General features: G+C 33.6%; 1 protein-coding gene across 5 annotated transcripts in view; it reads left to right on the forward strand.

Annotated features, from left to right (window-relative positions):
* Positions 1–21,889, forward strand: part of LOC106054213 (cyclin-dependent kinase-like 1) — a 58,803-nt gene extending 36,914 nt beyond the window's left edge. For all 5 annotated transcript variants that reach the window (XM_056023215.1, XM_056023216.1, XM_056023218.1 and 2 more), the window contains 9 exons: positions 937–1,177; positions 7,618–7,739; positions 8,875–8,947; positions 9,909–9,999; positions 13,325–13,525; positions 13,611–13,693; positions 14,047–14,103; positions 14,614–14,772; positions 15,635–21,889. In XM_056023215.1, the coding sequence (XP_055879190.1) occupies positions 937–1,177; positions 7,618–7,739; positions 8,875–8,947; positions 9,909–9,999; positions 13,325–13,525; positions 13,611–13,693; positions 14,047–14,103; positions 14,614–14,772; positions 15,635–15,751 (1,144 nt within the window). In that variant the 3' untranslated portion in view covers positions 15,752–21,889. The remainder of the gene's footprint in view (positions 1–936; positions 1,178–7,617; positions 7,740–8,874; positions 8,948–9,908; positions 10,000–13,324; positions 13,526–13,610; positions 13,694–14,046; positions 14,104–14,613; positions 14,773–15,634) is intronic.
* The last annotated feature ends 311 nt before the right edge of the window (positions 21,890–22,200 follow it).

The raw sequence follows: 22,200 nt of genomic DNA on the forward strand, positions 1-22,200 counted from the left end.
TAAGATGCTATATAATTATACACTAGTCGACCAGCGGCATAGCATATGCCGCTATTTTGCAGGACCGGCCTTAGGCCACTGCGAACTATGCAATCGCAGTGGGCCCCACATTTTCATAGGACCCGCGCTAATTCTAGGTGTATAAATTATTAAATTAAGCCATATTATAACTTAAAACAGATTTCCCGTGCCCTCCTGTCGATTTACCAGGAGCTCCTGGAAATCTCCCGAAATTACAAAATATATGAAAAAGCCCTTAAAATATATGAAAATATATAGACAAAAATTGTCATTTTGGGGTGTCATTCATATACATAGTTGATTACTTGTTCTCTTTCCATGATTTCTTGGTCACAATGGTCAGGCACTGCTATTTAGTCTTTGTAAAATGTTTGTTTGTAAAATGTTTTACATGTTTCGGATGTTCATTCATAGCTGAAGATAGTTTACTTCCTAGTCCAAACCTCCCGCAGGGTGAAGGGGGATGGGAGCGGGCAGGGTTTGATAAATCCAAAGGTCAGTCCAGCGTGCAAACCACATGACCAGGCAGCCATCTGAAGTGACTAGCGAATACTTGTTCTCCCCCCCTCTTGTTTTTTCGTGGGGTGACTATCCGCAGAAATAAGAGAGTGATCTTTCCTTTACTTCTTCTTCTTGTTCAAACTCTTGAGCAACCAAGAGAATTATATATATAGATTTTTATTGTCATTATTCATTTAAATATATTAAATGCATTTATTTTTTTCTTGATCGATTTTATTTACTTGCATGTGAATTTTTTAAAACTCATATTATTCATTACAAGGAAAGTTATTCTTCACATTTCTTCGGCTTCATTTCTAGAAAATGTGAGGAATTGGGGTGAACCAAATATTTGCTTAATAAAGTTTTTCTTTTCTGACTGTGATCACTAATTTTTTTCTCTTTCTATTTCAGTCCAAGGAAAGATCCTCCCGGCAACCAGCAACAACAGGGTCCATACTGGAACAATACAGGAAACACAGACAAGATGGACAAGTATGAGAAAATAAACAAAATTGGAGAAGGATCCTATGGTGTAGTTTTCAAATGTCGCAACAGAGAGACCTCGCAGTTAGTTGCTATAAAAAAATTTGTGGAATCAGAGGAGGACCCTTTAATTAAGAAAATTGCAATGAGGGAGATAAGGATGTTAAAGGTGTGTTTTATATCTGTGTCCTTTTTTTTTTATTAGAAAGTGTTCATTCTTTGGATAACAAAAGTAAGTTATTTGTGCACTTTTAAAAAAAAATTAGTTAAAATCTCTTAATTTTTTTTTTAGTATCACATGTTATAAATGTGTCAGTTATTTGTGTGACAATGTACATGAATGTAAAAAATGGTAATAATCATCACAAGATTCTTAACTAATAATGAATTTACGTTTTGCCTGATCTTGCAATATGCGCTCTGGACTGTTGTCTTGATGGTTGCAAGTTCAAACCCTGCTGGCCGCTGTACCTTGCCGTTCAGTGGGAGGTTAGAGCTAGGATGTAATAATCAACAATTCTGAAGGACCAACCAAAAAGATGTAAAACAAGAATATCTTAAACTTTAATCGCAAACCTAAAACACGTTGAGAAAGAATAATAAAACCTTGTTGGAACACCAATAAACTAATTTATGTAATCTAATGGTCAGTAACCTAGACTTAGACATCGAGCTGACAAAAAGGATAGGAAAAGCTACCACAGCATTGGCAAAACTCTCCAAGCGTGTCTGGGAAAATGGTAAATTGACCACAGCGACCAAAATCCTAGTCTACAACGCCTGTGTTGTGAGCACTCTCCTTTATGGCAGTGAAAGCTGGTCAACATAGATGTACCAAGAGCACAGATTGAATAGTTTCCACTTGCGCTGCCTGAGACGCATAATGAGCATCTCTTGGAGGGACCATGTCGCCAATCAGGAAGTTTTGAGATTGGCCAATATGAACAGCATGTATGCTCTCCTGACACAAAGAAGATTACGCTGGCTTGGACATGTCACCCGCATGCCAGATGGTAGAATCCCGAAAGATATCTTATATGCTGAGCTTGTGGAAGGAGTCAGACCCAAGGGCCGCCCAAGACTAACATATAGAGATGTCTGCAAGCGAGACATGAGAGCCACAGGCATCAGCAAAAGTATGTGGGAAAACATAGCCAAAGACCGGAGTGCATGGAGACAGACTGTGCGTGCTGGGACAACCCTTGCTGAGAACAAAAGAATTGAAGCGGCCTTAATCAAGAGGGAAAAAAAGAAAGCTGCCCTGTCCGCTAGCCCTAAATCAGAGGCATACACATGTACGAATTGTGGCAAAGTCTGACGTTCTAGAATTGGCTTGATTAGCCACACCAGATTCTGCCCCGTCTCAAGATTAAGCCCAAACCAGTGACTCATTTGGGCGCATCCATTGCCTTTCGAGACAAAAGGAGCCATATATATAATGGTCAGTGTATAATTATAATAGTAACAAAGGTGTATTATTTAGACCTTGCAACCTATAGAGCATATGATATAAAGGTCATCTTTTTTATGGCTGATAGTTAACAAGGGTCAGCACAAAATAATATAAGATCTTCTTCTGGCTCCTTTCGAACACAAGTAATCAGTAAAGTTGGCAACACTTTGTTATTAAGACATAAACAATAATAAAATGTGCTTGTAACTGAAAGACTCACTCATATCATGTCTTGCAAAGATCTTTGCTGCTGACACACTCATCTTTATTGGTTGTTCCCCTTTTCCTCTAATTTCTATAAATATACAGCCTGTGGTCCTTTTTCTTTCCTTTCAAGTAGAAAATTAAAGACTCACTGTTTTCATTTTTTTGTTAAAGACTAAGACTGCCGCTTATTGGTCCTTATTGGAAATTGGTTGTCGTTAAAAAGATTCTTTTCTCAAATAAAAACAACAGCAACAAAAACATGTACATAAACAGAGCTGACACAACATAAAAAGTTCATTGAGATGTCTTGATCCTTTTCACATTTTCTAGTCAACGATTAGCGCTGATACAGTCTGATTTAACCTTGGTTAGGCCAATAATAGAATATGCATCCTCCGTTTGGGACCCCTCAACTCAAGAAAACTGGAACAGATGCAAAATAGAGCAGTGATATTCATAACAAAGGAATATTCACATTTGACTAGAGTAACACCATTAGTAAAATCACTAAATTTAGAAATCCTTCAGGACAGAAGACTCAAAAGTAAAGTAGCAATTATACATAAAACCCTCTACCATAATCTTCAAATACAAAAACAAAATTTAATAAAATACTCTGAAAGACACAAAGATAAAGACACATTCCTGGTCCCATATGCTAGGACTAATTTGTACAAATCATCCTTCTTCCCTAGTGCTATTAGAGCATGGAATGGGTTGCCTGAGCTAGCCAGGAAAACAAGTGACTTGGCAGAATTTAAGTCATTGGTTAATATGCATGACTAAATGCATGATGCGTAGGACGTAATCATCTTCTTTTTTGAAGTAACGACGACCAACCACCTTTACTTTTCCCCAACTAATGTCAGGTACCCATTAGAGCTGGGTGGGCTCAGGCACCCAAAGATCCCGAATTAAAAATCCCAGTCTTCACCAGGATTTGAACCAAGGACCCCCGGTTCAGAAGCCAATCTTTTTACCACTCGGCCACTGCGCCTCCGATTCATTATATACCATTTAGTAATTACTATTTCAAAGTAAATTTTTCTTACTGTGGGCTGTCAAAAACTTTTTTTTTTTTAATAAAAACATTAACACAAAAATCTAAGTCAATGTGAATATAAATAATTTTAATAGACTCTTTTGTACTATTACATCCTGGCAACTCTTTGAATGTGTGCTTATTTAAAAGTACATGACATTAAAACATGGGAGATAACAAAATATTTCTAAACTCTCTATTGAGTTTCTATGCTATCTAAAAAGCCTCCTTCCTTTAAAACTTCACTATCTTAAGTAACAATTTTTTCTTTAAATATTTATCCTCTTCTTTAAATTGGTAAAGAAAAATCCTTTTGATAAATTTTTAAGTTAAAATAAAACATCATAGAGTGGATGATTAAAAGAAAAAAAAAACATGCTTGTTAAGAAAAACAAAAGAAGAAACAAGAATCCAAATGAAATTATTTACACCATTCCTAGTTGTAGAAACTATTTCATAGCCTATAATTAAGTATTGATTTGTGTTTAGAGTGAGCTTTTTCCAATATTGAACTCGTGAAACAGTTAAGCCCAAACTGCAGATATTAAGAAAAATTACAGACTAGATCTGGGAATTGAGGTGGCATTAAATTTATATTAACAGAGAAATCTGGTAGATTGGTATGTGCTGTGGACTATTCTTATGATGATCTCCAGTTTAAACCCTGACAGCTACATTCCACTGTAATTCTGCAAAAGATATGGGCTAGGATGTAACTGATACAATCATGTGCCACGAGCATGGTGAAGGTTTTAGTGAGACATAAAAATTATAAAACATTTAGTGTCACAAATTAGAAATATTTACTACAATGTAATGAATCTCATAAAATAAAATGATTAATTGCCCATCTCTCATTACCCATGAATTATCTTTCAATATTTATTGCCTTTCTTTCAATTCTCTGACCTTTGTTGTCCTAAGTATCAATGCCACAAACCGCCTATATATGGGGGTTGCCCTGGCTGTTGTGTAGGGGGTTGGATCACTGGGAAGTGACTCCAAGCCCCAGTTCATCTTAACCTTACTAATGGAGCACTAACATCCTATCCAAAAAGACAACAGATAGGTATAGGAATAAATAATTTTATTGAACAATCACTTATTTACACATATTGATCATCAAATAAATTGAAAGAAAGATTTGAAAGATGGACTATCTAGTATATATCTACCATAGGAAAGACTTTTCTACTAAACAACTCTCAACTAACTCAAACTATAGTTTCCAGTTACCAAATCTCTCTCTCACACAGTCAAGTACAACACTTACTCTCTCTAAGTCTAGTCCTCTACTAACCAAAATTTCACACACATCCATGTGGACCTGTTGACCACACATTCTTGTGGACCTGTTGACCACACATTCACCTGGACCTGTTGACCACACATTCACATGGACCTGTTGACCACACATTCAGGTGGATCTGTTGACCACACATTCAGGTGGATCTGTTGACCACACATTCATTTGGACCTATTGACCACACATTCACCTGGACCTGTTGACCACAGTCTCACTATCTTGTACATGTCATGGTAGAGTGAAGCTATAAATTTAGCTCCACTATTACAATAACAAACACAGTCTGTAACAGGCAATACTTTATTATAGGAGATGTTCTTTATTTTCAATCCTTCTTCAACTTTCTTACCATAGACTTGATAACTTAGTAACACAAATGGTTAATATATTGTTACGATCTTCTTAATCAGGCCTTCTGTAAACACTGCTAAATACAACACAGCACATCTAACACAAGAACTTGACAGCAAGAGCTTCAATAAACAATGTGGCATTTAAATTACAATTACATCGACAGCCCATTCAATACAATTGGCTACACTAACTTCAAATGCTTTCTTGTACTTAACAGAACTGCCTAACTAAACATTACAATTCTCTCTAGCTCGTACAGCTACATTCTCGAGGACTCAAAGGTACCACAAATCCTTACTGCATTGCTGTCCTGGACTCAACTGTCCTTTCTTGCACACTGTCTCTCGACCGTGAAGGCTTTCGGTCACATGACCATAATACTTGTCATATTTGCGTGTACTAGCAGTAATGTCCCTTGTTCAACAGCCGTTGACCTGTGTGATTGGCCTGAGTCGTGTGTATCAGTAGGCCGCACACATATTAACCCTTTCAGTCCGCCACTGGAGTTACTACGATATATACAATAATAATTAAGTCATTTGCACTGTTGATAATGGTGCAGTAATAATAATAATAATAACTCCAACATTTCCAATCTCAGAAACACAAAAAAACTTCTCAATCTTAAAATAAAACTCTCCATACCAAGATAAATAGAAAAACTCTCAGTTTCACTCACAAGAAATCACTGAATAGCCATTGAGGAGCTACAAACAATCAAGCCCACTCTCAAAAAGCAAAAATAACTCAACTAAAAACTTTCAACCTTCCACTCAAAAGCCTGCTCCTCCTCCAAAGTTACCAGGAGATGCAGATTGACTCACAACTCAATCCTGGCTCTACTGTTTATACATTCAGTGTCAAAGGTTTCCTTCAAGCAACACTAACAGAAATACACTTCTATGTGTTCTGAGTGCTTAGGTAAAAAAGTTACCACCAGCCATGTTCATATTACATTAATCAAACTCAAGTGCATCAGATGATATAGTAAAATGTATTATTAATTAATGTAAAATTAGTAGTTCCCCTTTCAGATCATGTGATCTATACAGCAGATGATGTAAAGAATATCTATTTCTGTGGCCCGTGGTTAACAAGGGTTTCATGTAGCCAGCACAATGACCGACCCCTTTTACTTTTCCTCAACTAATGTCAGGTATCAATTAGAGCTAGGAGGACACCAAGCGCTTTACCACTCAGCCACCAAGCCCCCTATTGTAAAGTTAGGATATAGAAATTGGTCCTATTGAATAAGAATTGTTAGGTATTGAACAATCAACTCTATTAATACAAAGTTACAATACAAAGATCACACTCAAGTTTTTGTGTTAGACTGAACTGTCTTACTTCAGGTGGTGTATATTATGAAATGTTACATTATATCAGGCTGCTGTATCATTTCACTTTAGCAAATAATCAAAAATTCATTTTCTCTAAAAAAAAAATGTTTATGAGCCTTAAAAATGACAGATTGTACTTTAAAAGAAGATAAAAATATTTACGTTTTACACATAAAAGTAAGGCTCCCCTTTCAGACCTTGCGATCTTAGGGAAGATGTAGTTAAGGTGATCTGTTTCTATGGCCTATTGTTAACGAGGGTGTCTTGTGGCCAGCACAACAACCAACCACCTTTACTTTCCCAACTAATGTCAGGTACCCATTAGAGCTGGTGGACTCAGAGGCACCCAAACATCCTGAAATAAAAAAACCCCAGTCTTTACAAGGATTTGAAAATGGTTCATAAGCCGAGCACTTTACCACTCAGCCACCATTCTACACATAGGAGATAGTTTATAGGGCCTTTGGCTCTTGTTATTTTATTTTGCATTTATTATAGGTAAACCAAGAAAGATCTAAAATACAGAAAAAATATATAAGATTTAAACCCAAATACTTAGATCTTGGTTTATAAGTTCTAGTTGTTCTACCAGAAATAAAGATTACTAGGTCCTAGCCCAAACCTCTCCTGCAAGAAAGGAAGGGATGCTGCTGGCAGGGTTCGAACCCAGGACCCTTATGTTAACAGCCTATAACTCATAGCACATGACCAGACATTCTCTATTACTACATAACACACCCTTGATTGATTATATCTAAGTGTCCAAGTTGAAGTGTGATTTCATTTAGTAATTCAGTCACTTATTTAAATATTTTTTTTTTATGTTAAAAAAAAAAAAAAAAGTACTACCAAGCTGGCACAGTTGCAGTTGATTAAGTTCATTAATAATCACATTCCTTTTCTTTAGCAACTTAAACACCCCAACTTAGTCAACCTGATAGAAGTTTTCCGACGCAGGAAAAGACTTCATTTGGTTTTTGAATACGTTGACCACACAGTTCTAAATGAACTTGATAGACATCCAAAAGGGTAAGCCAGATTTTTTCAATCCATAGGTCAATTTTTTTATTTCCTTTTTTTTAAAAGCCCTTTGTAGTACATTTATTTATATGAACTATGTCACAGCGTACTAAAGTATTGATCCTATTGTTGTTGTATATATAAGCATGAATCACTAAAGAAAGAATTTTGTAAACCTCAAAAACAAAAAAGGTTTAAAAATAGGCCTAAAGTATTTCAGTTTAAACAACTGCTCAATACAGAAACAAAGACTATTATACACCTAAGCACAAAAGTCGAAAACATTCCTCTAAGTCACTGAAGCCTTACCAAATTAACTCTTTCAGTTCACACTATAGTTTTATCCCTTAATTTAAAAAAAAATATTGAGAAAAATTAATCAATACTAATTTCCAGTTGTTCCAGCCCTAAGTTCAAACAGTAGTCATGATTTCTAGTTAAGCCTCTACCCTTTGTACTAATAGAAAGAAAGCTTAGAGAGTAAATTTTTTTTTCCCTGCAGTTATTTTATTTTGAATGGTCTCTGATAGAATTGGACAATGTTATTGTTTAATAGGTAGAAACCATGGTTACGCAAGGCAGTTTAAATTAAGAATTCACCATGGCAGCTTAACTTTTATTACGTCTGATGCTTTTTTTTTTTGTTATTCAATTTTTCTTTAAGTTTTTTGTCCATTTTGTGACTTGATGGTCAATTAACCAAGTGTACATTAGCATAATTTATTCAGGAAGAGGAATTCACAGCCTGAATAATGTAGTACTACTAAAAGCCAGTTGAACTGTTTGCGTAAAAGTAAAGTTCTCCTTTCAGGCCTTGCAATCTATAGGGAAAATGATGTTAAGTTCACCTGTTTCTGTGGCCCACTGTTAGCAAGGGTCTCGTGTGGCCAACATAATGTCCAACCGCCTTTACTTTACTTTTACCCAACTAATGTCAGGTACCCATAAGAGCTGGGTTGACTCAGAGGCACCCTAAAGATCCCAAAATTAAAAAAAATACAAGTCTTCACCAGGATTCGAAACCAGGACCCCCGGTTCAGAAGCCAAGTGTTTTACCACTCAGCCACCACGCCTCCAAATGTTGTGTAGCCTTACTTAATCAAATCTTTTTTTCCCTTTTTTTTTTTTTCGCTACCCACTTTAGAGTGCCAGAGAAATTGGTTCAGAGAATTATTTACCAGACGTTATTAGCAGTCAACTTTTGTCACCAGCACAATGTAAGTTGTTTTTTTACGTCTATTTTAAATGTATTCTAAATGTTTTTTTTTTGAGATCATCACAAGACAGAAATAGAACCTAATCCAATAACTGCTTTTTTCCTTATCTGGTCAAAAAAATGAACAAGTTGAAAAAATTCCATGATTGATTGATTGTAAAATGATTTACATGTTTCGGATGTTCCTTCAGAGTTGAAGATAGTTTACTTCCTAGTCCAAACCTCCCGCAGGATGACGGGGGATGGCAGCGGGCAGGGTTTGAACCCAGTCCAGCGCGCAAACCGCACGACCAGGCAGCCAGCCATCCCCCGTCGTATGAGTATACATAACATTTAGGATATAAGAAGAACTAAACTAATCGGGAAGGTTGGGTTTCCCAAATGTTATAAAAATCATTGAGAAGCAAATAAACAAATCCTAATTTTTTTTTTTCTTTTTCGGGAGGGAAGTGCAGTGACAGGATGGATCTTTAGAGCTGGGCGGGAGAAAGGGAAAAGAGAAATATCGGTAGGAGGGAAAGAAATCAAGAGGAAACATAAAGTAAAGTTTCCCTTTCATACCTTGCGACCTTAGGGCAGATGATTAACTTTTTTTTGGCCAACCGTTAACGAGCAAGGTGTTATATCACAACAACCAACCACATTTACTTTCCCCAACTAAAGTCAGGTACCCATAAGAGTTGGGTGGACTCAGGGGCGCCCTAAAAATCCTGGAATTCAAAATCCCAGTCTTCACCAAGATTTGAACCCAGGACTTCAGATTTGGGAGTCAAGCACTTAGCCACTCACCCTTTTAAGAGGGGACATAAGCAAGGTTTAATTTATTAAAAAGGAGTTTGAATAAAGTAGAAAGAAAGAGTTAGGTTTCCCTAGATCTGGCTCTTGCCACTTGAGCTTAGAGTTAAATCTACTGCTTGTTTATTATTTATCAAATACTAAACAAATATTTTCATTGTCTATAGACCATACACAGAGATGTCAAACCAGAGAATATATTAATCAACAGACAAGGTCAAGTGAAATTATGTGACTTTGGCTTTGCAAGAGTTCTCAGTAAGTAAATATTTCATGCCTCTTCATAGTTGTCTTTGAAAGCAAAGCAGTCGATAGACTTGTGAGATATTTTAACCTCAAATATGCATTTCTACTTTTCATTTATGACCATTTCAATTTCCTGTTTACTGATATTGAAAAACACAAATTAAGGCATGGGTTAGACTGAAAGTATTCAATTACCTATGTTTTTTTTGTTAGGTTAGTTATGGTTGTATCCATAAATGTTCACTTTATTTTTATGGACAAACTACCAAAATTCTAAAGTATGTCTGCTATTATAAGGGCCATAATTCAGTGTTATGTATACTTTTCTTGAGAGCGCTTTGTTTAATTCTGATGGAAGAAACTAATTCAGTTTAGTAGTCTCATTTTAACATTTTGATGTCCTTAAGTTATTAAAAAATTTGGAACAAATTTATTAAAAAAAAGAAAAAATAATTAAATATTTTATACTTATATATTATGTAATGTTGTGTACTTCACACTAGAAAATAGTGGCATATTTCTTGTACATAACATCATTGGTCTGAACAGAGACTCCACCAATAGGTTGTATGTTTATTTGGACAGAATATTCATTGATAAGTTGTGTGTTTATTTGGACAGAATATTCATTGATAAGTTGTGTGTTTATTTGGACAGAATATTCATTGATAAGTTGTGTGTTTATTTGGACAGAATATTCATTGATAAGTTGTGTGTTTATTTGGACAGAATATTCGTTGATAAGTTGTGTGTTTATTTGGACAGAATATTCATTGATAAGTTGTGTGTTTATTTGGACAGAATATTCATTGATAAGTTGTGTGTTTATTTGGACAGAATATTCATTGATAAGTTGTGTGTTTATTTGGACAGAATATTCATTGATAAGTTGTGTTTATTTGGATAGAATATTCATTGATAAGCTATGTGTTTATTTGGACAGAATATTCATTGATAAGTTGTGTGTTTATCTGGATAGAATATTCATTGATAAGCTATGTGTTTATTTGGACAGAATGTTCATTGATAAGTTGTGTGTTTATTTGGACAGAATGTTCATTGATAAGTTGTGTGTTTATTTGGACAGAATGATCATTGATAAGTTGTGTGTTTATTTGAACAGAATGTTCATTGATAAGTTGTGTGTTTAATTGGACAGAATATTCATTGATAAGTTGTGTGTTTATTTGGACAGAATGTTCATTGATAAGTTGTGTGTTTATTTGGACAGAAAATTCTTTGATAAGTTGTGTTTTTCTTTGTATTTTTTTTTGTGACATATGGCAAAGGTACCACCTTCAGTTCCGAAGATTAAGAATGATACAGTGTTTCACATGAAGTCACAAATCCGGTTTCAACCTGCATATCTTTTCATATGCGACGCAGACAAAGACATTGTCTGCTGAGTCTATTTAGGTTGTCTGTCCTTTACACTGTGCCTCAAATGTCTGTCCTGCTGCCTTGGTGAGAGCTCTCCAACTGTCTCTTTCAGAGGCCATCTGCTGCCACCTATTTTCCTCTATGTCAGTGAGGGCAAAATGTTATAGTATTATGCTGTCCTCCTTTAAGTTCCCCTGTATATTGTTAAACATTTGGTTAATGCCCGAGACACAATAAGTATGTTTTACTAGCAACTCATTAAACTGTTATTGATTTTGTTGTAGGCATGGTGGCTGAGTGATAAAGCGCTTGGCTTCTGAAACAAGGAGTCCCAGGGTTGAATCCTAGTCAAGACTGGGTTTTTTAATTTTAGGATCTGAGTCCACCCTGCTCTAATGGGTACCTGACATTCTTAGGGAAAAGTAAAGGTGGTTGATCATTGTGCTGGCCACATGACACCCTCATTAACTTTGTGCCACAAACATATCTCAAGTTCTGAAAGGGGTTCTAAACTTTACAGTGTTCTGTTGAGTAATGTGACGTTATGCCTTTTTATTTAACAATGTCTAGTTTTGTTATCCTCTTGCTTTGTTATATTCAGAATAGGTCAGCTCAATATGTTTAAGTAAATAATACATTATTTTCTATGTGTTACTGTTTATATATTTTTTTTTAAAACACTTGGTAATGTGCACTTATGTTAGTGGACTTGCAGTGAATACATGGTTGAAAGAATGAAGCTTTGGGAAGTGAAGTCAACTGTTGTCATCATATGTTCATTAAATAAATATTTCTGTAACTTATTGATGGTCATTAGTAGTCGCATTGCTCACATGCTTCACCTGGCTTTGTATTCATGATGATTATTGTGAGCAACGGTGCTTGGAAGAGATCAGCTGATTGCTGTGTTGCTTCCTCGCCGGAGCCTGCATGCATGACTGAGCAGCTGAACTAAGAAAAGAATACATTTTAATGGAATCAATGTCCTAATGGGCTTGCCAGGAGGGCTTGATTGTGTATGGGGATTGTTTTAAAATGATGAAATATTTCCCCCTTTTTTTTTTCTTGCTAGATGATATCACTTGTGAGTGAAAATGAAAATGTAGATATTTCAAGAATGAACTTGCTAGAACTAGTTAGAACCAGTGTAGGTTTCTTAGATAGAGAATTGAATATAACTTACTTTTATTGTTATCCTTCTTAGGGAATTAAGTTTTCTAGTTTGCTTGTTTTTTAATGTGTTTTTTTTAAGAGGGGAGATCTGTGTTAACTATTGCTTACATTTCTCACTCAGACATACAGTTATAATCAGTTGATTTCAAGCTCTATTTTTACAAAGCTTAAATCTGTCTGTCTGTCTGTGTGGTAAAAAGTAAAATCAATAAACTTAGAAACACTTCAGGACAGAAGACTGAAAAGTAAAGTAGCAATAATGCATTAAATACTTAATTATAACATGCAAAAGACACAACCTAATGAAATATTCAGAAAGACAAAGGCACATTTCATATTCCAAATGCTAGGACAAATTTGTACAAGTGCTTATAGGCAGTGTTTCCCAAACTGTGTTCCATGAGACCTGAAAAGGTGTTCCACAAACTACTGGAATAATTAAGTAGTAGGCTACCACATAAATTGATCTCTAAAAAAATAAGCAAAGTGTTCTGCTAAATACTTAGAATATGCAAAGTGTTCCGTTAAAAAAAGTAGTGAAAATACTGTGTTAAAACATGGAACAGGTTGCATGAATCAGCCAGGAAAACCAGTGAATTAGCAGAGTTTGTCTCCAATTAACCTGTTCGGTTATAATAACACCTGGATATGTGTAGAATGAAATAATCTTTTTTGTTTTTTGAAGAAATGTCACTGAACTATAAATAAATTGTTCACTTGTTTTGTTTTTTTTAAGAAATGTCACTGAACTATAAATAAATTGTTCACTTGTTTTTTTTTGTAGCTGGCCCTGGAGGAGAATACACAGACTACGTGGCCACAAGATGGTACAGAGCTCCCGAACTCTTGGTGGGGGACACACAGTATGGGCCACCAGTGGATGTCTGGGCCATAGGTTGTGTCTTTGCAGAACTCCTCACTGGCCAGGCCATTTGGCCAGGACGATCAGATGTCGACCAACTCTACCTCATTCGTAAAACTCTAGGTTAGTTTCATTGTAAACTTAAAGCAAACATGGTGTAGGAAAAAAAATTATTATTTTCTTAACAAAATGAATTTGTGTTTTTCAGGTGACCTTATCCCAAGACATCTAGAAATTTTCTCAAACAATGCTTTCTTCAAGGGCATGAGTATTCCCGAGCCAGAAAGACTCGTAAGTATTTCAATTTTCTTCTAAAGTTGGGTTTATATTGTTTGTATTTGTATCTATATCATTATTGTTATAGTAGTAATGATGAGGTTGACAAACTAAATTTCCATTTGTATGCACCAATAAAATTCTCTTATCTTTTTTTTATTTAAGTTATTTCTCTTAGTAGATTAAAAATTAACTTTCAATGAAATACCAATTACCAAGAAAATTTTTTAAAGAAAAAGTGGAGCTTGAAATTAAGAACAATTAATAATTCATTTGGATTATAGAACAAACAAAAGTTCTACTAACATGGTGTTATTTTATAGCGTTTTTTTAAATTATTAATTTTAGCTTGATTTTGTTTTTGACAGGAACCATTAGAAGAGCGATATCCCATGATGAGTCCCTCAGCGATGAATTTTTTGCAGGTAATATATAAAATGTTACACAACTACTTACTTACTTTACTATGGCCTACTTCAGTCGCAAAGGGACTATGGATCATCTCATGGAAATGAGATGAATGCCTGAGCATTAGCTGTGGTTGGAACGGTCACACATCAGTTCCCCCTCTCCACGCGGCTGATGTATCCAAAGGACCAGCAGTGTCGATACAGTTTGGGGTCAGCATCGTCGCAAGTTCTGCCAGGGTGCTGCAAACTGCCTTAGGGTCAACAGCTCCTGATTTTTCCTCAGGGTTGATTCCCGAATCCTTTCCTATGATTGGGTATAGCTGCAAAGCAGCAGAGGTTTGAATTCAGGAGAAGGAAAACTCTTTTATACAACTGTGTTTTGATTTCCTTGAGGAAGGCCCCTATTTAAGAAGACACAAAGTACCCCTTTCAGACCTTGCTTTTTATAGGGCAGATGATGTATAGGTTATCTGTTTCTATGGCCCCAATATACATCATGAAAATGTATTCATTGGTTGTCCACAGTCCTGTGTGCAAATGGATCCAGAAGAAAGAGGAACATGCGCTCAGCTTTTACAGCACCCGTACATGGATGCAAACAGAGAATCAGGGATAGAGTTTTCTAAAGCCAAACCTGAAATTAGAAAAAATCAGAACAAGTCAAGGGCGAGCAATTATCCTCCTGTAAGTGTTATAAAATCAAAGTAATTCATTCACTTAAACCTTTAAAAAGTAATTAAACAATAGAACTTACTCTTTGTCTAAAATAAATATTTCTCTTATACTTGTCTTATATTTCTTTCATTTGTCTTATATTTGTCTTACACTTGTCTTATATTTCTTTCATTTGTCTTATATTTCTTTCATTTGTCTTATATTTGTCTTATATTTCTTTCATTAGTCTTATACTTGTCTTATATTTCTTTCATTTGTCTTATAATTTTTTTTATACTTGTCTTATATTTCTTTCATTTGTTTTATACTTATCTTATATTTCTTTTTATTGTCTTATATTTTGTCTTATACTTGTCTTATATTTCTTTCATTTGTCTTATACTTGTCTTATATTTCTTTCACTTGCCTTATACTTGTCTTATATTTCTTTCATTTGTCTTATACTTGTCTTATATTTCTTTCATCTGTCTTATACTTGTCTTATATTTCTTTCACTTGCCTTATACTTGTCTTATATTTCTTTCATTTGTCTTATACTTGTCTTATATTTCTTTCACTTGCCTTATACTTGTCTTATATTTCTTTCACTTGCCTTATACTTGTCTTATATTTCTTTCATTTGTCTTATACTTGTCTTAAATTATATTTCTTTCATCTGTCTTATACTTGTCTTATATTTCTTTCATTTGTCTTATACTTGTCATATTTCTTTCATTTGTCTTATACTTGTCATATTTCTTTCATTTGTCTTATACTTGTCATATTTCTTTCATTTGTCTTATACTTGTCATATTTCTTTCATTTGTCTTATACTTGTCTTATACTTCTTTCATTTGTCTTATACTTGTCTTATACTTGTCTTATATTTCAGCCTTTCCAGCCCTTCCCCCAGCTCCAGCCTGCCAACAGTCCAGTCCCTCCTTACAGACCCCCATTACCACTGAGAACCAAGCCACCACAGAGGTTTGACCATCTCCCCAATATCTGACTTTTCGGCCAAGGGGTTCAGCGTTATGATGGCAATTAAACAAGAAAACGTCTGTCTTGATTTAATTCCAACTCATAATTGTCAAACTATTACCTAGCCGAACCCTGGAGGCCAATTTTCATTCATTACATTCATGTATGTAAAGCTCACTAACGGTCATTTCACTGCAAGCTTTGACTAAACATTTTTACCTCAGGCACTTTGGACATTTTCAAATAAAATTTTCCTTCTTCTAAGTTAAATATTAATACTAATAGTACTAGCTACCTTTACTTTCACTTTGAATGTTTATTTAAAACAAAATATGTTCACTTACCAGATTTTAAATACATCTAAAAGTAAAGACAAATAGTTGAAAATGTCCAGATATAGCTCTAAGTGTCTGTGGCTTTTCACACAAATGTCCAGATTTGGTTTTAGGTGTCAGCAGCTTTTATTGCCATTTTATTTTTCTATTATTATTATTTATTTATTTTTAGGTTTACAACTTTAGCTTGTGTGTATGTGAGTGTGTGTATTCATGTTTATGTAAAGGTTGACTTTATATCAACCACAAATTTTTATGTACTGCATTTTATAATACAAAACAAAACAAAAAAATCTGTCTCATATCTGCTCGGATCTCAGTGGAACTCTTTGGGTAAATGTTGAAAAATCTCAAATTCATGATAAATGAAAGTCATTTGAATGATATTCACTGTAAGTGATATTTGATTTCAGAGTATCTTTTGGTGAACCTGTCGGTAAAAAGTAAATCAGCTAGTCAACTAATTTGATTAACTTATAAATGGGATGGAATTAGCATCAAATTTGACATGTTCAAGCTTTAAATGTAACAAATGAAACAAATTACTTATGAACAAAAATTTTTTGGTGATAAATAATCATTGATTTTACATTGAAAATTATAATCATAGTCCTAATGGTTTATACTAAGATTATTTGGAAGAAAAAAAGTCATTTAGCAGATTCAATCATGTTTACTCAGGGAATTCAGTAGATAATTAAAATATTTAGTTTACTAATTAGCTAATAAACAGGCAGGCTGGTCAGCTATTTTGCCAAAAGTCTATTTCCTGTTTAGATAAAACTAATTTATCAAAGCAAAGGGTCATGGTTAAAGTAAAACTAGATTGTTATGTATTTTTGTGGTTTTCTATGTTATTTTTTCATTTAAAGAAAATTTTCACAAGGCATTGTTAGTGTGTACCAATGACAACATTCATAAAGATAGTTGTTTTTTTTTTTAGCATGGCAAAAAAAAAATGTTTTTTAATGTAAAAAAAAAGTCAGTTTTATTAACTTTTAACAAATGGAAACTACATAAAATGATTTGAAGGCTTTCCTTACTAAACATTGTCTGTTTGAAGGATTTCCATACTAAACATTGTCTGTGCTTTTCCCTCCTGTGCATTGAAGTTAGTCAATAATTAATTATATTCCAACTACCTCATGGTATTTATCTGTGCCCTCATATATAAACACACACACATCAAACAAAGACATTAAAACACATGCATATTGATAACACATCTCTTATAGAAAAGCTTTGACAAAACGTATTTATATAAAGGAGTTACTAAAACAGAACAGCAACAAGCAAACACAACCAAAGGCTTCATGATATAATTCATAATAATAGTCATAATAAACAAAAAGAAATAAATTTTTTTACTGCTATGTCTCATTACTATTATGAAAGACGTCTCAAGTGACAGTATTTTGTTCATGTGTAGGGTAGGGTTTTTGGTTTTTTTTTGGGTTCTTTTGTGCATTGTGTTTTAAGGTAAATTTAAAAACTAGAAGCATTTATTTTATTTGTTTTCCTGTTTTATAAAATCCTATTCCCTAAATATTGTATCATTATCTATTCATTTTTATTTGCATGATCATTTAGCTAATGACAAATCAATTTGTATATTAATCATGGAAATGGTCAGATTGCTTTTTCTTTCAGAAAGATGAAACTTTTGAAGCTATATAGGAATAATAGTTGGTAAATTTCCTGATAAAATAAATTGTTGATAGAATGAACATCAGCTAAAATAAATATATCTCAATATTAAATTTTTTTATTTTTTTTTTAAATTAAGACAGTAATTATTAACAATGATCAGTTTTCAATTTTTATACCTTAGCAGACATATGAACACAATACTTAGCAATACTTAGCAATAAAAGCTTGATACTTCATCGCCCTAGTGCCTGGCCACCATAAAAATAAAAGAAGCACACAGAAATAACCCAATATACTGCCAACATTGACATTTTGGTGCTAGATTTGGGCCACTAGAGTGTGTTGCTGAGGATCTTGTTTTGGTGTGTGTTGATTTGCACTAACAGCTTTGACAAATACTACCACAGTGAGTTTTTATTTTCATATAACTTCAACCCACTGCTGAGTGAATCTCTTTTCCTCCCTAAATGCAGCTATTTTTCTAGATGTGATCTTTTTTTTTTCGTTTGTTTGACCTTAGCTTGCAGTCATGTAACCTCATAGGCATGAGCATCACCTAGAGATCTGAACCTCATTGATACTATTAGAGTTGGCATCATATAAATTTGAAAGAATATTTTAGATGACTCTAAAATATAAAAAAAAGTTCCATAAAATTTATAGTTTAGAAGTATCAACATTCATTTCATGAAAATTGGCCTCTAGGATTCGTGTGCTTTCTTACTGTTAACTTCTAGAATTGAAAAAAAGTTTTAGTTTTATGTCCCTGCAGAGTTGTAGTATTTATTGTAAATGTTGAATGAATTGTTAAATTGTTTTATTATGGTAATATTCATCCTTCATAGTTTTTACATTCCCTATCACAAGTTATTACCCATGGATAACTCCTGGAATATTCACATATGCAAACAATTTTATTGTATAGATGTATAGAATGTTTAAACAAAAGAAAATAAATATAATAAATCATTCCTAATATTCTTTTGTCAAAGATTTAATTGTATACTAAGGACTTTGAGTATCGTCATGAAAATGAAAAACAAATGGCCAGTATTTGTTATAGTTGTCAGTGCAGATCCTCAAGAAAACAAGTCTAGCATCAATAAGGTTCCTCATAAGTCATTGAAACACTAAGCTTCTAAAATGGCAGTTCAATTGAAATAATACCAGAGCTAGAACCAAAACTTTAAAAAAAATTAAGATAAGATAAACAATCTGGTTGCTTCTTCTGTGGATAGAACAAGTTTAGTACTGTTCTGGATAAAACATAAGTTTAGTAGCCTACTATACTTCTTCTGTGGATAAAACAAGTTTAGTACCCTAGTACTAGTTTTTTAACTCTTTCTCTCTGTAATTATTTTTCTCGTTCTGATAGTATAATTAATTTTGCTCATTTGTATTTCATTATCCTTTTATGATTAAACTTCAATAGCTTGTTATCAGAAAATGTTTTATTTGGTATTGAATTAGAGGAGATTGCATACTCTTTTTAAACAACACAAATTAAAGTTCCAAAAAACAATTTAGTTTAATGGGCGTCAAATCAACATTGGCATCGTTAGTTAAGAGAGAAAGAGTTAAATCTCTGCCATGTGAGAACCATGACATTTTTTTAATATATTAAGAATCAATCATTGCTTTTTTTTTTATATTAAATTTTCTTTAAGTAGAAAACAACAACTTTTTTATGCTAAATATAATCTAATGAATTTTTAAAGATTCTATTGCAGTTGTAGTATACCTCATTTACATCTTTTATTTTTAATGTAACAACAAAAATTTTGTTTAAAACCTGCCCCTCCGTGATCCACTTAATTAATTAATATACTTAATCAACTGAATGTGCTCATGAATCAAGTCATTTTGATGTTTCTATTTTGTACATTCTATATCTCTAGTACATGCTGTATATAATGAGTGTTGTACAGTGTTTGGTCATCTTGTAGGAATATTGGTCCAAAATATTTACACTTTAGTCATTCATCGCTCATTATAAATACATTCAATCCTTTTCCCATATTTAATATCTTCATTTTTTTGTTCTTTTCTAATCTTAGTGTTTTTGTTTATTGAGATATTTTTTATCATAAGTCTTAATACAATCTCACAGTCTTTTATTCTTGGAAGAGTGAGAACATTCAATAACTTGTGCACCTCTTTTGTGACATACATGACAGAAAGAGTTCTGGCTCATGATTTACTTTTAAAACACATGTTTCTAAAATGTTTTTACTGTTAATCCTACCTCTCCCTCCCCCCCCCCCCTTTCCATCCACCAAAACTAAACAAAAGACTTCAAAGCTTGTACTATGACTGTAATGATGGAACTTTTTTTTCTCAGTTTTTCCTTCAAAGAATCAAATATTTGATTTTACCGGAGCTCATATTTCGTTGTTATATTTTTGACAATCTTCAGACATATGTATGACAACCATGATTGACGTGTGCTATCAAAAGATTCGTTTTAGTTTCAACTCCTTAGGCTTTAAGGGCACTCAAATTAAAAAGATGTTTTCGTTTTTTTTACAAACATTTTTTTCTTTTACATTTTATCATACAATGTTAGTGATGTTGTTTTTTAAAATCAGACTCTCGGTGTAATAACCAAATGATTTTTTTTTTACAATGTTATATTCTGTGTTAATAAAAAAAAACTTCTGTGATGCATGAATGTTTATTTGTTGACATTTCCATACAATGACATTTATACATAATCTCATGACATTTTCAAAAATACTTGTTTGGCTGAACCATTCCACAGTCATTTATAGTAGTCTTCACCTTCTTCCTTTAGTCTGTTGGGGGGGCACTACACCAGATCTGTTGACAGTCTTTCTCCATTCCTCTGTGTCTTTTGCCTTTGATAGAATCTCTTTAAGTGAGAGATATTAGTGTTATTGGTAGACAAAGACTGTCAGGGATAAGAAAGGAAGAAGAGAAAAACCCACACTTTGGGTTTTTGAAACCTTACATCAAAGTGACTCTTTCTGAGGAAACAATATGAAGGGGGATATATATATATATATATACAGGGCTTTTTTGTGACGGTATGCTCCAGTACAGTGTACCGGCACCTTTTTGATAAAATTATTACTTTTCTTGTATTTTAACGTATTGTCACAGCTTTCCTATCATATAACTCTATCTACTTATAACTCGATAGAATCTACCTTAGGTCTCGATACGTCTAGGTGTCCCTGGTTCAGCTGTAGTTAACGAAATAAAACAAACCACTAGATCAAACACATAAACTTTAATCAGCTTTTCTGCATATCACACACGCTGGTCTCTGTCTGACAACAAAACACACTTCCGGGCATTCGCGCAGAATGTAAAAATAGATTATACATACATACACACATTCATCCATGACACGTATATTATTAAATTTTTAGTAGTTAAAAGTTAGGCAATCAGCTACTGAGTACCGGCACCTAATCAATGAGTCCCGGCACCTATTTTTTTTTTACAAAAAAAGCACTGTATATATATATATATATATATATACATAAAAGAAAATAATGCATGAGTTCTCTTTTTTTTTTTTTTTTGAAAATAAAAATGTCAGCTACGATGAAAGATAATCTAGTTCTGGTCTGATTTTTTGTCTTGTACAAATGTAAGCCTAATTTTGCCACATTTCATTTTTCAAATATAATTAAACTTTGATCATTACCTGGCCATGACTGAAAAATCAATAAAATCATCATTCACTCAATTTTCTAAAAAAAAATATTTTTTTTTTTAAATGTCTATTTTTAGAAATGATTGAGAACTATTACATGCCACAAAGGGCTTACTGTTTTCCTCACAGCTAAAATGTAGATAAACTAAGTTGTGTAGCTCTCCTCACATCAAACATTCCAAATATCTTCCTTCAAAATCAGCTCAATATTGGAACTCACCAAAGATTTTTCTAATGCTATGCCAACTTTTTTTTTTCACTCCAACCTTTTTGTTTGCTCTGAACTATTGTACAATCAACTGTCTTGATGGAAAATATGCACATGGACATAAACTAAAAAAATGACATATTATATTTGAATGAATTATTTTAGCAAACAACATGACAGTTATGCCAATCTATTCTGTATTCATCTACGTTGTCTGATTACCAATGTTTTATTTATGACTAGAAACAAAAAAAAGTGTAATTAGATAATAATAAATGTTGAAACTAATTGATTTTGTTGTTAGTTTATTTATTTGTTGTTACCTCCCTGGTTCAATGTTTGAAATGTATGCAATATGGTATGCACAAGTTTTGGTGTTGCATCATATATGGATTTTGTGGATTTACATGATTTGCAGACTGATTAATCCATATGTTCCATTTAGAGCTGGATGGAGGCACCTGAAGATTCCAAAATTAAAAATACCAGGGTTCAGACCCTGGACCTTGGTTCGGAAGCCAAGCGCTTTACCCCTCAGCCACCACGCCACCTAATTGTGCTATATTTCTCTCTAATAAATTAGTTTTCAGTGCTGGGGC

The sequence above is a fragment of the Biomphalaria glabrata genome, chromosome 3 (genome assembly GCF_947242115.1).
Source record: "Biomphalaria glabrata chromosome 3, xgBioGlab47.1, whole genome shotgun sequence".
Lineage (NCBI taxonomy): Eukaryota > Metazoa > Mollusca > Gastropoda > Planorbidae > Biomphalaria > Biomphalaria glabrata.